At 38.9% G+C, this 12499-nt stretch overlaps 1 protein-coding gene across 7 annotated transcripts in view; it reads left to right on the forward strand.

Moving 5' to 3' along the window:
- Nucleotides 1-12499, forward strand: part of zbtb46 (zinc finger and BTB domain containing 46) — a 79682-nt gene that overhangs the window by 3047 nt on the left and 64136 nt on the right. For 2 of the 7 annotated variants that reach the window (XM_077213956.1, XM_077213953.1), the window contains exons 2-3: nt 5603-5680; nt 7169-7287. The exons of the other annotated variants lie outside the window; for them this stretch is intronic. In XM_077213956.1, coding sequence (XP_077070071.1) covers nt 7257-7287 — 31 coding nt within the window. In that variant the 5' untranslated portion in view covers nt 5603-5680; nt 7169-7256. The remainder of the gene's footprint in view (nt 1-5602; nt 5681-7168; nt 7288-12499) is intronic. 7 annotated transcript variants of the gene reach the window in all.

Here is a 12499-nt window from a genome sequence, read left to right on the forward strand (position 1 = left end):
CATGCGATTTTCTAGTTGTTTTGGTTCGTTCCAACGGTCAGACATGTATTTATTATAGAGTCCAAAGAAATTTACAAAAAATTACAAAATTTCACAAACTTGTGAAATGTAATCCCTTGCTGTCTGGTTTTTAGATTTCTTTCGTGTAAAAATCCATACGCAGCACAAAAGTCTGGCATCATCCATGAATTCAGCGTTACCTAGCTACTTCCTATGACCCCTGTTCCAAGATGGCGGCGGTTTTGACGCATGTTTAGAACCCCAAGGCGACATCTAGTGTTTATATCTATGGCATATAGAAAGCTGCTCCCGGGTGCCTGCAAATTTTAGGCCTATACACAATATGTGCGATCGCGAATTCAAAAGCCAAAGTAAAAAGCAATCGCGCATTCAAAATCGTTTCGCCCAACCTTCAGCAAATGCGCTTTTATCTCACGTTTGCTTTTGTTAACAGTATCTATTTAGTTTTATGGTAAAGGCTTAGTGTAGATGATCATTTTTTTTCAAACGTGAATAACCTTTGAGAGCCACTCAATTCCGAACTGCTGCGATACGTAAACAAGCAATGTAATAAAATGTTGCCAGATTCACATTCCCCTCACTGGACTTTTCATTTGTAAAATCATTTTGCAGTAATATCAGATTTTTCCAGAGAGCCTGGTTTGGAATAAGTATGCCTCAGTTCGTACAAACAAACAAAAAAATCAAATGAATGTCCCATAGACTTCCACTGTAAGTGCACTCTGTCAACAAAGAAAATGTCAACTTTAGTTTGTAGAGTCGGAACAGAAACTATGGAAATCGATAGCGTAGATAGCATAGATAATGTTTCAGCATACATGTTTAACATGTGTGTGTGGATGTGCAAGTGTATCTTGAGGGAGGTTCAGGCAGTTAGTTGAACAAGTAAGTGCAGTGCTGTGTTTATTCAGGGTGGTTGCGGTTGTTAATCTGAAAATTTGCACAGAAAGACAAGATATGGGGGAGGTGGTAGCTGATGGTGCAGAGGGATGGAGAAACAGATAAAGAGGGGGTAGTTCAACTGGCCGTGTGTGTGTGTGTGTGTGTGTGAACGGTGGAGAAAGGGTGCTGATGTGGGGGGGGCAGGGTATGGGGGTGCAAGCTGACACGACACACAGCTGAGTGTGTGTGTGTGTGTGTGTGTGTGTGGGTGGAGTGTGTGGAAGATGGCTGCTCTCCCCGGGCTGTGGGCTGTGTTGTGTGGGTAACAGGTTAGAAATCATGAACCTGCAGCAACACTGGGGACCGGCTTCTCCCCCTCACTTTAAGACCACACAAAGCCTGATATTATATTTATCAGCTTAGAAACACACTCATGAATACTGTGCATTAAACATCTGTACGGTACGTGTCTTGTTTGATGCCTCCTTTTTGATTTGCATCAATATTTAAAGCTAAACACAAACATGACTGTTCAGCAGACAATTGTTGCGTTTTGAATTTTTTATTTGATTTTTACACCTCACACCATATGCGTTATCAATAGGGATGTGTGCCACAACTAATTAACGTTTAAACTGGAATTTTGTAACAGACTAGTTTAACAAAGACAGTTAAAAAAACAGTTTTGTATAAGCGATCCATTTGAAACAGTCTACCTAGTATGAGATTTGACTGTTTGATTCATAGATTGAGACAACATAGACATTTATTAAAATCAATGAATCTATAAGCAGTATGGCAAATTCAATGGCCTATTATACAATTCCTCAAAAAAATTTAGATTTCACATCTGGGTTTGAACGTGTACCCGTACACACGCCAGGCGGCAAAATCGCAAGAAAACCTTGACGTGTACCAGCAGCTAAACATTTAAGGCTACTCTTTTTGTTAGGATATTGATATGGGATCTATTGACGTCCATTGAGTTTCATTCATAATGTTTTCCTTTTTAACCAGTATAAAATTTTATACGAGTATGAACAAAACATTTAAGTTTTTTCTAAGTCAAAATACTCCTTCACCATGCTTATCATCTGAGTGGACATTTAAACTAGATTGTGGAAGTTCTTTTGTGTGAGTGAGGATGCATACAGGTGCGCTTTGCTCCCTAGAGCTGTTTGGGGGCCTGTGTGTGTGTGTGTGTGTGTGTGTGTGTGTGGCAGCTGTGCTCATCAGCCACTTAGATGTGTTCATCCCTCTAGATTAGGCACTCGTTGTGTGGGTTAAACCGGAGCCGACCTCCCTGGAACCGCCCCACAAAGACCTGTGTCCTCAGGTGCCTTGTGAATATTTCAGAGGGGGCTCTCAGGCTGTGTGGAAAGCCCTGGGGGAGGAACCGAATGAAGAAAAAAAGCCCCTGGAAATGAGATAGCATACCCTGGGCAAGAGCTTAGGCAGCAGTGGGCTTTACACTCCCAGGGTGAAAAAGAGGATGTGGTCATGAGGTTTTTGTTTCTGTTTTTCTATTTCTCCTTATGCCGGTCCACCTTGCGCTGTTCGATAATATCTTCTGTAATTCTCTCTCTCATTCTCTGTCTGGAAGTGTGCACAGGGGTGAGATTTGGTCCAGCTTAGTGGGTCTTAAATCATCTCATAGTCTAGTGCTGCTTTTGGGTTTGAAAAGTAAACGCACGCACAAACTCGCTGACAACACACCCACCCATGTCGCGCTCAGTCGTTTCTGGCTTACTTTCTGACCACACGTGGTCTTAAATACAGGATGTTTACACACAGGGAGGTATGCTAACCCTCACCAGTTAAAACCATACTTGTCTTCATCCTCTTCAGCCCTTTTAACGTGGTGATTAGGGATTTAGAGTAAGTAGACTTTATCTAATGTACATCCCTGCTGAGCTTCACATGCGAGTATTGAATGAAGTAAATATGAAACCTACTGGCATGTATTTGTGACGCTTTTTAATTTTTCCCCAGCAGTAATGTCACACATTCGAGTTTTGACATCACAGTGTCACATCACATGCCATAGACATCCAAAACACAAAGTATTATGATATGGGTTGCTTTCCAAAAGTAATCAAAAACTAGTCCAATGACCAATTAATCTAGCTTGTATTGCGTAGATAAAAGTATGGGTAACACTTTATTTTACAGTGCCCTTGTTACAAATGTTACATGTACTTACTACAGTGATAACAGTAAATTAGGCATAATTACATGCCACTAACCCTAATATAGTAAGTTCATGTTTAATGTACTTAAATGTAAAATTAAACTGTAAAAAATAAAGTGTGACCAAAATGTGTCATTCCAATACCTAAAATACTAATATTTTAGCCACTGTTATGCTATTTTAGCTTCAACATTGTATGGAATTAATCATAAATAAAGTCTGTTTTTATAAATCAAATAATTTTTACCTTATTTTAAGACTTTGAATCGGTTGAGTAAAATGTTTCAATTCAAGCATTTCTGTCAAATATAAAATATGCAAAATGTCAAACCTTAAACCTGTGAAAATACCTGAAGCAATTCCATGGGAACTGCGGTCATTGCAACCCTGACTATAATAAAAGTTTACTGTTTATATGCATATTACACACATACAGTATAATGTTGCAGTGCCATAATCATTCTGAAATCTTTGTATGCTTTCCCCCTTATTTTGCCTAATTTTTTTATATTTTTCCTTATAGTAAAATACACGATCGGGGAACAGTCAGGATATTTAAAATGAACATATGACAGGGTTAAAGTTACAGTTTTACACTGATGTGTGTAGTAGTTTTGGTTTAGAACAGTTTTGTTGAGCCTTTAAATGTCTCATATGCTCGTAATATACAGTCCAATAGTTCAATAAGTCCAATAGATGTTGATGAATTCTCATGAAAGCATCATAATTACTGTTATTCCCAAATTAGATTTAAGGGATTTTAACAAACCCCTTACGCTAAGAATATTAAGGGCTAGATTTACTAACTACTTGCGTTAGCACAAACCCTCTTTTGACGTTAAAAAACGACTGTCAGGATTTACTAAAGAAGCGCAGTCAAGAAATAAGCGCTGAAAAGGCATGGACAGGGTTATTTTTGCGGCTGACCTTGTTGCATATGCATTTGTGTGTCGTCAGTAGATCACGCGCAGAACTTTCCACTCACATCAGCGCTTTTATGGGATTTCCATTGTTTGGACAAACAGACAGTCCTGCCCCAAACTCACACCATTGGTTGAGTCAGTGCTACTGTATTGGTCTGGGGTGTTCCCCAGAAGCATCGTTAACTGTTGAATTGGTAACGACAGAACTATTTGCAACCATAGTTGGCTTTGGGAAACACACCCCTGATCAGTATCCTCAAACAAACAGAGCAATGTTTTGAAAGCACCAGTGAGACATAGTGTTATACTTTACAGGGAAATCAAGTATTTGCATTTTTGGGGGGGGGGGGGGGGGGGGGGGATGACACACAATGAAAACCGTTTCTGTCTTTAAGTGACTATTGAGATATGACAGAAAACAATGGAGTAAAAAAAAAGAAGCTTAATGTTAGCATTCAGTTTTGGACAGGAAGGCCATAACCATTTCAAACGTTCTCAGGTGAATCGGTGGACAGTGGGTTGCCCACTTTCCATAGCACTTTTGTCTGTCTCTTAAAAGCTCTGTTTATTTTTCATAAGATGGTTTAGTCTGTCTCTATACTTTTCATCCCATCTTGTCTGCCAAGAGCTAACCATTAAGGGAGGGTGGAGACACTAGCGCTAACACATTTACTCCACAATACCACAGAACACTTTTCCTTCTCGCTGTGAATTGTAGAAAGCCATTGGAATGATTGTTAGGGTGAAGGCTTCCTTTCTTCTGAACCATCTAGATCTGTGTCTAAATGCTAGCTTAGAAAATTCCCAAACCCAAAAGTCAAAGTTGGTGTAAGTTTGTTTCGTACATGGTTCAAGTTCCCAAATCCCCAACTGGGTTTAAATCCGTTTGCAATGTCACGTCTATCAGATCTGTAGATATGTCATGGCCATTGGAAGGCCTCTGTTTTTTCCAAATGTATTGTATGATGTGCCGATCCGCATTAGTCCATTATCAAGGGTCGGTGTAATCCTGAGAGGAGTTCATTGCCAAGTGCTAAAGTGCTGTTAACAGGGCCTGTTTAACATTCAGCACTTCCCCCTCAACATACAATTATTCCTCTGCTCCTGCTATTAGCATGTAGCGTTTGCCTGCGTGCTTTTAATTGAACTGATTTAACGTATGCCAGATCAACTAGTTTTCGTTAATTAGTCCTGTCTTAAAAGTGCCATCAGAACATGAAATATTCATCACGGTGAAGAGGTACATTTGCGGCAGATGGATAAGTGTCTCACATAGGAAACTCTCGAACCGCGATTGCGCGGGCAGAAACCGGCCTTCATGCTCTGGCGTGTCGCGGGACTGCCGCTTTCGCTGTAATTTTCCTCTGCTTGTCAGTTGTCAAAGAGCTTCAATACCAACATGGATCTGCACACAGTGATAATACGCAATAATTGCAGTTGGTGGAACATCTGAATAATATACAGCAAAACTGTGATGGCGATGTCAGACTGGAGGTTCCAGTGATTGTTAGCCCAGGAAAAGGGGTGTTGAAAAATAGTACTTGTGTGCCCTCCATGGCCCCATTTTTCTTTTCTTATCTTCTAGATTAAATAAGAGTCCTGATCTTGCCTTGGTTCCAGCTTCCACACCCTGCTTTCCGAGCTTGAGCTCCCACACTGCCAGGTGAGCGCAGCCATGCCAGTCTGCATGGAAAGTTTGTGCAGCCATTGTGTCAGAGGAATGGGTTAGCTGTGAACATTGACACACTTTGTGGTTTAGTAAATCTCATTTTATTTGTTTATTTTTTTCATTATTTTAATTTGTTATTAATTATTGTGTTTTATTATTTTTTATTTTTTTATTATCTGAATTTTTCAAACCTCCTTACACTTCTGTCAACTCGCACTGGCTTTGTAGCAATTGTCTTTGAGTTTTAGGACAGAATGGGTTAGATGTGAAAACTTTTTATACATTTTTTTGGATTTGTTATTATGTTTATTTTATTTTTATCTTTTTTATTTATTTAATTAATTTATATATATATATATATATATATATATATATATATATATATATATATATATTATTATTTTTTTATTTTTTTATTTTTTATTATTATTATTATTTTTATCTGAACTTTTCAAATCTCCTAACACCCTCTGGCAGCCCCCAAAGACTTTCCAGAAAACTCATTGTCTGAGTTTTGGGGAGGAATGGGATAGATGTGAACACTTTTATGTATACATATATATAATTACATTTTTTATTATTTTATTATTTATCTGAACTTTTCAGACCCCATAGCACCTCCACTGACGTGATTTTTCTAAAAAATTAGGCTTTGGATTTAGTCATCATGGTTGAATACACAAAGTGCCTTCACAGCATTTTGGACCTTTTTACTTTTGTAAAACGACATGAGAGGAAGGGAATGAAATTAAGGTCCTCTCGTCCTTCCCAACCCACCCAAGGGGTTGATCAGAGAAAGTGTTGGTTGGACACTGGATACTGCCACCTCACTACGTGGGAATGTGTGACTTTCTTTAAAATTAGGTTTGTGAGGTGGGCGGTGTCGCAGAATGATCGTGATCACCAGAGCAACGCGCTAGCCCTGTTATCCCTACATGCAGCACTCGGATACATCGCTCGGATAATCTATCCGTTGTTAATCGAGAGATGTTAGCGTCTGCAGTTCAGCAGGAGACACACCTGAGCCATTCTGTCAAGGCTTCGTATGGGGAAATGTACAAAAGAAGGAAAAACAGACAGTATGGGACAGGAGCGAAGCGTGTGGTGACAGGGTTGACTCTTGGCCACACTCGTGGTTACCATGGAAACACAATCCTGGGTAAAAACACTGGCTATTGTTAAGCTATACTTGATTATCAAATATGAAACAAAAGAAGCTCTTAGAGATAATGAATTATTTAGTAGGGTCATATCAGCCTTGTGGAAGGTTGATACATAATGTTTTATGGGTTAATATAAAGTGCATTAAATCTGTGATATGACTTGTAAGACCCATACAATCACTAATTTCCTGCACTCTCAATCTTTTTCCTTTCTCACACATTCACTCACTTCTTTTTCTTTTTCTGTGTTGTGATCACAAACTGTCAAACCTTCTAAGTATAGCCACAGTTGTGTTTCTCTTCATCTTTTCCCCTTTAGACCTCAGCAGACAGAAGACGAAAGTGTGAAAATGCCCCTGAACGACAGAAACACATCATATAAGTTAATATGGGACTCGACGATATAGATGGCATGGCGTCAGAGTGAGAGTGATAAGGGTACTGCTACTTTCACTTTTTAATCACTATTTTTTAAAGATCTTTTTCAGAAAAATATCGGAACATACCTGAAACAAGGCCTGTTTATGTAAAATTACATTAATGTTTTTTTTATTGTTATTTTCTAGTTTTAATCATAAATCTAATAACATTTAGTGAGCTTTATTCTTAAAACAATAAAATAAAATAAAAATATTGAGTGAAGTAGTTGAAAAAAACCTTAAAGCGGTAGTTCACCCAAAAATAAAAATTCTGTCATTAATTACTCACCCTCATGTCGTTCCAAACCCGAATTTATGAATTTAGCGGTTTAGTCCGAATTTTCTGAAGAGAGTGGATCGTTTTTTATGATAATCATATTTAATTTAGGCTTTTATTCACATTTAAACATTGATCAACTCACACATCAGTTGTGGGAAACAGAAGCTCAACCGAACCTGCTTTACGTGCGAGAACAAACTTCACTGGTTCATGCGAAAATACCGAGAACACACAGAGAATGAACCTCATTGGTTCTTGCAGAAGCTCAAACGTGCTGCGTAACACGAGAATGAACCTCATTGGTTCTTGCTGAAGCTCAAACGTGATGCGTAACACGAGAATGAACCTCATTGGTTCTCGCTGAAGCTCAAATGTGATGCGTAACACGAGAATGAACCTCATTGGTTCTTGCTGAAGCTCAAACGTGATGCGTAACACGAGAATGAACCTCATTGGTTCTTGCTGAAGCTCAAATGTGATGCGTAACACGAGAATGAACCTCATTGGTTCTTGCTGAAGCTCAAACGTGCTGCGTAACACGAGGATGAACCTCATTGGTTCTTGCTGAAGCTCAAACGTGATGCGTAACACAAGAATGAACCTCATTGGTTCTTGCTGAAGCTCAAATGTGATGCGTAACACGAGAATTAACCTCATTGGTTCTTGCTGAAGCTCAAACGTGATGCGTAACACGAGGATGAACCTCATTGGTTCTTGCTGAAGCTCAAACGTGATGCGTAACACAAGAATGAACCTCATTGGTTCTTGCTGAAGCTCAAATGTGATGCGTAACACGAGAATGAACCTTATTGGTTCTTGCTGAAGCTCAAAGGTGATGCGTAACACGAGAATGAACCTCATTGGTTCTTGCTGAAGCTCAAACGTGATGCTTAACACGAGAATGAACCTCATTGGTTCTTGCTGAAGCTCAAACGTGATGCGTAACACGAGAATGAACCTCATTGGTTCTTGCTGAAGCTCAAACGTGCTGCGTAACACGAGAATTAACCTCATTGGTTCTTGCTGAAGCTCAAACGTGCTGCGTAACACGAGAATGAACCTCATTGGTTCCTGCTGAAGCTCAAACGATGCATAACACGAGAATGAACCTTATTGGTTCTTGCTGAAGCTCAAACGTGATGCGTAACACGAGAATGAACCTCATTGGTTCTTGCTGAAGCTCAAAGGTGATGCGTAACACGAGAATGAACCTCATTGGTTCTTGCTGAAGCTCAAACGTGCTGCGTAACACGAGAATTAACCTCATTGGTTCTTGCTGAAGCTCAAACGTGCTGCGTAACACGAGAATTAACCTCATTGGTTCTTGCTGAAGCTCAAACGTGATGCGTAACACGAGAATGAACCTCATTGGTTCTTGCTGAAGCTCAAACGATGCATAACACGAGAATGAACCTTATTGGTTCTTGCTGAAGCTCAAACGTGATGCGTAACACGAGAATTAACCTCATTGGTTCTTGCTGAAGCTCAAACGTGCTGCGTAACACGAGAATGAACCTCATTGGTTCTTGCTGAAGCTCAAACGTGCTGCGTAACACGAGAATGAACCTCATTGGTTCTTGCTGAAGCTCAAACGTGATGCTTAACACGAGAATGAACCTCATTGGTTCTTGGACATCAAGTGAAAGTGCTTGAGCTTACATTTACCACAAATGATGTGTGAGTTATTAAAGTTATATGTGAATAAAAGCCTAAATTCAATCTGTTCATCAATCATCATATAAAGTGATCGTGTATCTTCAGAAAATTTGGACCAAACCACTCAATTCCTATGGATTAGTTTGGTTGAACTAACACTTTAATGTTGAGCCCTACAGTATCAATTACCCATGTACGTCCTGACCGAGGCGTAGAGTTTGGCTTGTTAGCACGGCCTGTTAGATCTTAACCACCATCCAAGTGAAACATTTTATAAAGTTTTGACTTGCTCACAATAGTTGAGTTGCTAATGAAGGACTTGAGAAGTGAGTAATCTTTTGGATGTTAAAATGCTTTTCTTAATATACAGAGTCAGCTATAATTAAGGCATTTGTAAGTTGATTTTCCATAAAAAAGTATCAAATGTGGCCCTTTGTGCTGCTTTCAAAACATTGCTCTGTTTGTTTGAGCCTTCGACCAGCCTGACAGCAACAGAGGCTTAACCAATGACATTAGTTAGGGGCGGAGCTATGAGTTTAACCGACCAATCGCAGATGGCGGAGTGTCCACAGAAACCTGTTTGAAGTGTCACTATTTTCAAAGATCTCTTTCATAACGCTAGTTAAATTCCACACCTGTAAAGAACGCGAGAGCTTTTTTAATGTCATGATCAGCGATTTGAAGAGGAGCAACAGTTCGTTAATAAGCTTTAAGGTCATGCTGTTTTCCGCTCTCTTCTTTCTTTCACCGTCTCTCTGTCTCTCTTCTCTGCCACCTCCTGCTGTACTCTCTCCATCTTTTTAGTATTTGGCGAGCTGTTAGTTCGGGGTTATCCAGTACGGATGGTTTTCAGAAGGATGCCAATGTTTAGTTGACAGCCCAGCAGTCACGCTACATACACCCCCTCCTTTCTGTCCACCTGCACCTCTCTTCCTCTCTATTCCTCTCTTTTTCTCTCTCTCTCTGAGTCATTGACAGGAGCCAGTGTTCCTGATTATGACAATTAGCTTCCTGACAGACACCTCATGCCAGGACGTGTGTGTGTGTGTGTGTGTGTGTGTGTGTGTGTGTGTGCTCGTGTGTGTGCGCGTGTATGTGTGTGTGTGCGCGTGTGTGTGTGTGTGTGTGTGTGCGTGTGTGTGTGTTAGTTTGAATATGGAACTTTAAAAGCCTGTAAATCTCACTTTTAAAGAGATCCCTAAAGAATGAGAATTTGAGAGTTTGCTATCCATCCATCCATCCATCCGTCCGTCTGTGTATATAAATGCATGTGTTTATGTTACATATATCTCGAAGTTATTGCCTGCTTAACAAGTGACAGAGGGGGTAGACAATGGACATAAAAAACTAAATTGCAACTGCAAAAACAAGTGCACTGCTAAAAATGTATGTTTTATGAAGTATAAAAATGAAAAGCAGGATTCAGCGGATCATTCTGTGAAGTTTGCATTTGTGGACCTTATCTGGCGGTGATGAGCCTTCCTGTTGTGATAATGGCTTGTCACAGCATGGTGTGTGAGGTTGTGTGTTGGTGTGTGCGCGCACAGGAGTGTGTGCTTACAGGAACGCCTTGCTTCGTTGCAGCGTGACAACGCCAGTTTGTTGTGACACCTCTCACGGTGTGAGCTCCAGGAAGGTGTTAAAGATGAGTCGTCGATTCGTGAGTAGCGGCAGCCGAGCTTTAGGGAGTCATCGGCACACCATTTGGTGGATTTGAAAGGATGACTCTGTGTGTGTGTGTGTGTGTGTGTGTGTGTGTGTGTGTGTGTGTGTGTGTGTGTGTGTGTGTGTGTGTGTGTGTGTGTGTGTGTGTGTGTGTGTGTGTGTGTGTGTGTGTTAATGTGAGTGTACACTCAGAGAAAAAAAATAAGTGGGAGAAAGCAAGACAGCGAAAGAGAAGGAAGAGGTGGAGATCGTGCTGGAATTTGTCTCCCACTCAGTAACTAGCTTGTCATCAACCTCTCAACTCTGCGTTTAAGTGAGCCCGTCCCTCAGCGAAGATGAAGATACACAAACTCATTCATTCAATTCAATTCAACCCATCCTTGTAATCGTCTCATTTGCAGTATCATAACACGCATTGCGTTCCAAGCTGTTTTTAATGTCTAGACTACACTGCCAAAAAATTTCTTGTGAATTTCTTTTTTTTCCCAGTATAAAAGCATCCTTAAAACAACATATATTTACTTGAAAAGCAAAATAGGGTGAGATATTAAGATATTATTTTGTAGCTTTAATTAAGGTATTTAAATTACTTTAATAAATTTTATTTTTTTAATTAATTTAAAACTAGAAAAAATAATCATAGCGGTATAGGAAAAACATTTGACAATAAAGATGATTATGAGAAAAGTTTTGCTGTTTTATTAGTACAAACAACTCAATTTGGTGCACTGATGATGAAATAGTGGAAGTTCAGGAGTTTTAAAGATAATATTATTCTATTAAGATATTATCTTAACATCTTATGCAGTTCAAATGTACTTAACGTAAATGTCTTATTTTAAACTGGAAAAAAACACTAAATATGAAAAAAAAAATGTACAATGAATGATATGAGTGACTCACAAAAAACAGTCAAAAACATGTCTTGGTCAGATCTCAACCAAAATAATAATAATATTTTTATACTTAAGGAGCATAAAGAAAATTAAACATTTTCAGGCCAGTTTTTTGCATCATGATATTATTTTTATGCCAATTAAGCACTTTCTCCCCCAATTAATTTGTCGCAAAGTAATATAATTCTCATAACTGTAATGCAAAAATTATGAAAAGCTTGTGCAACTGAATAAAAAAATAAAAAAGGTAATTGCAACTTTTTATCTCACAATTCTGACCATTTTTCTGGTGATTGTGCGTTTACATTTACATCTGACAATTCTGACTTTGTTTCTCAGAATTGCGTGATATAGAAAAAAAGTCAGAATTGCAAAACAAAAAGTCACAATTATCTTTTAAATTGTTTTATTCAGTGGCGAAAATTTAACTAAATTTAAAAAATTTCAACCCAATGATTGGGTTTGTTCATATTTTTTTTTAAATTTAAACCAATGGTTGGGTTTGTCCATATTTGAACCAAATATGGGTTGAAACAACCCAACATTTTTTAGAGTGAAGCTTCCATATTGTAAATAATTGGTCATGGTAATATTTGTTTTACTGCCTTTATCCTAATCACCACTGAGAAATATTTTAATGAGAATTTGTCACTAAAATAATGTGCAAACATCTTATTGGTCATCGAATAATATCTTCAGTGTCGTGGTGCACAAAGTTTTTTTTCTTTTGATTG

This window comes from Siphateles boraxobius, unplaced genomic scaffold, assembly GCF_051911475.1.
Source record: "Siphateles boraxobius isolate OS27281-9 unplaced genomic scaffold, OSU_SipBor_1 68, whole genome shotgun sequence".
In the NCBI taxonomy this organism is placed as follows: domain Eukaryota; kingdom Metazoa; phylum Chordata; class Actinopteri; order Cypriniformes; family Leuciscidae; genus Siphateles; species Siphateles boraxobius.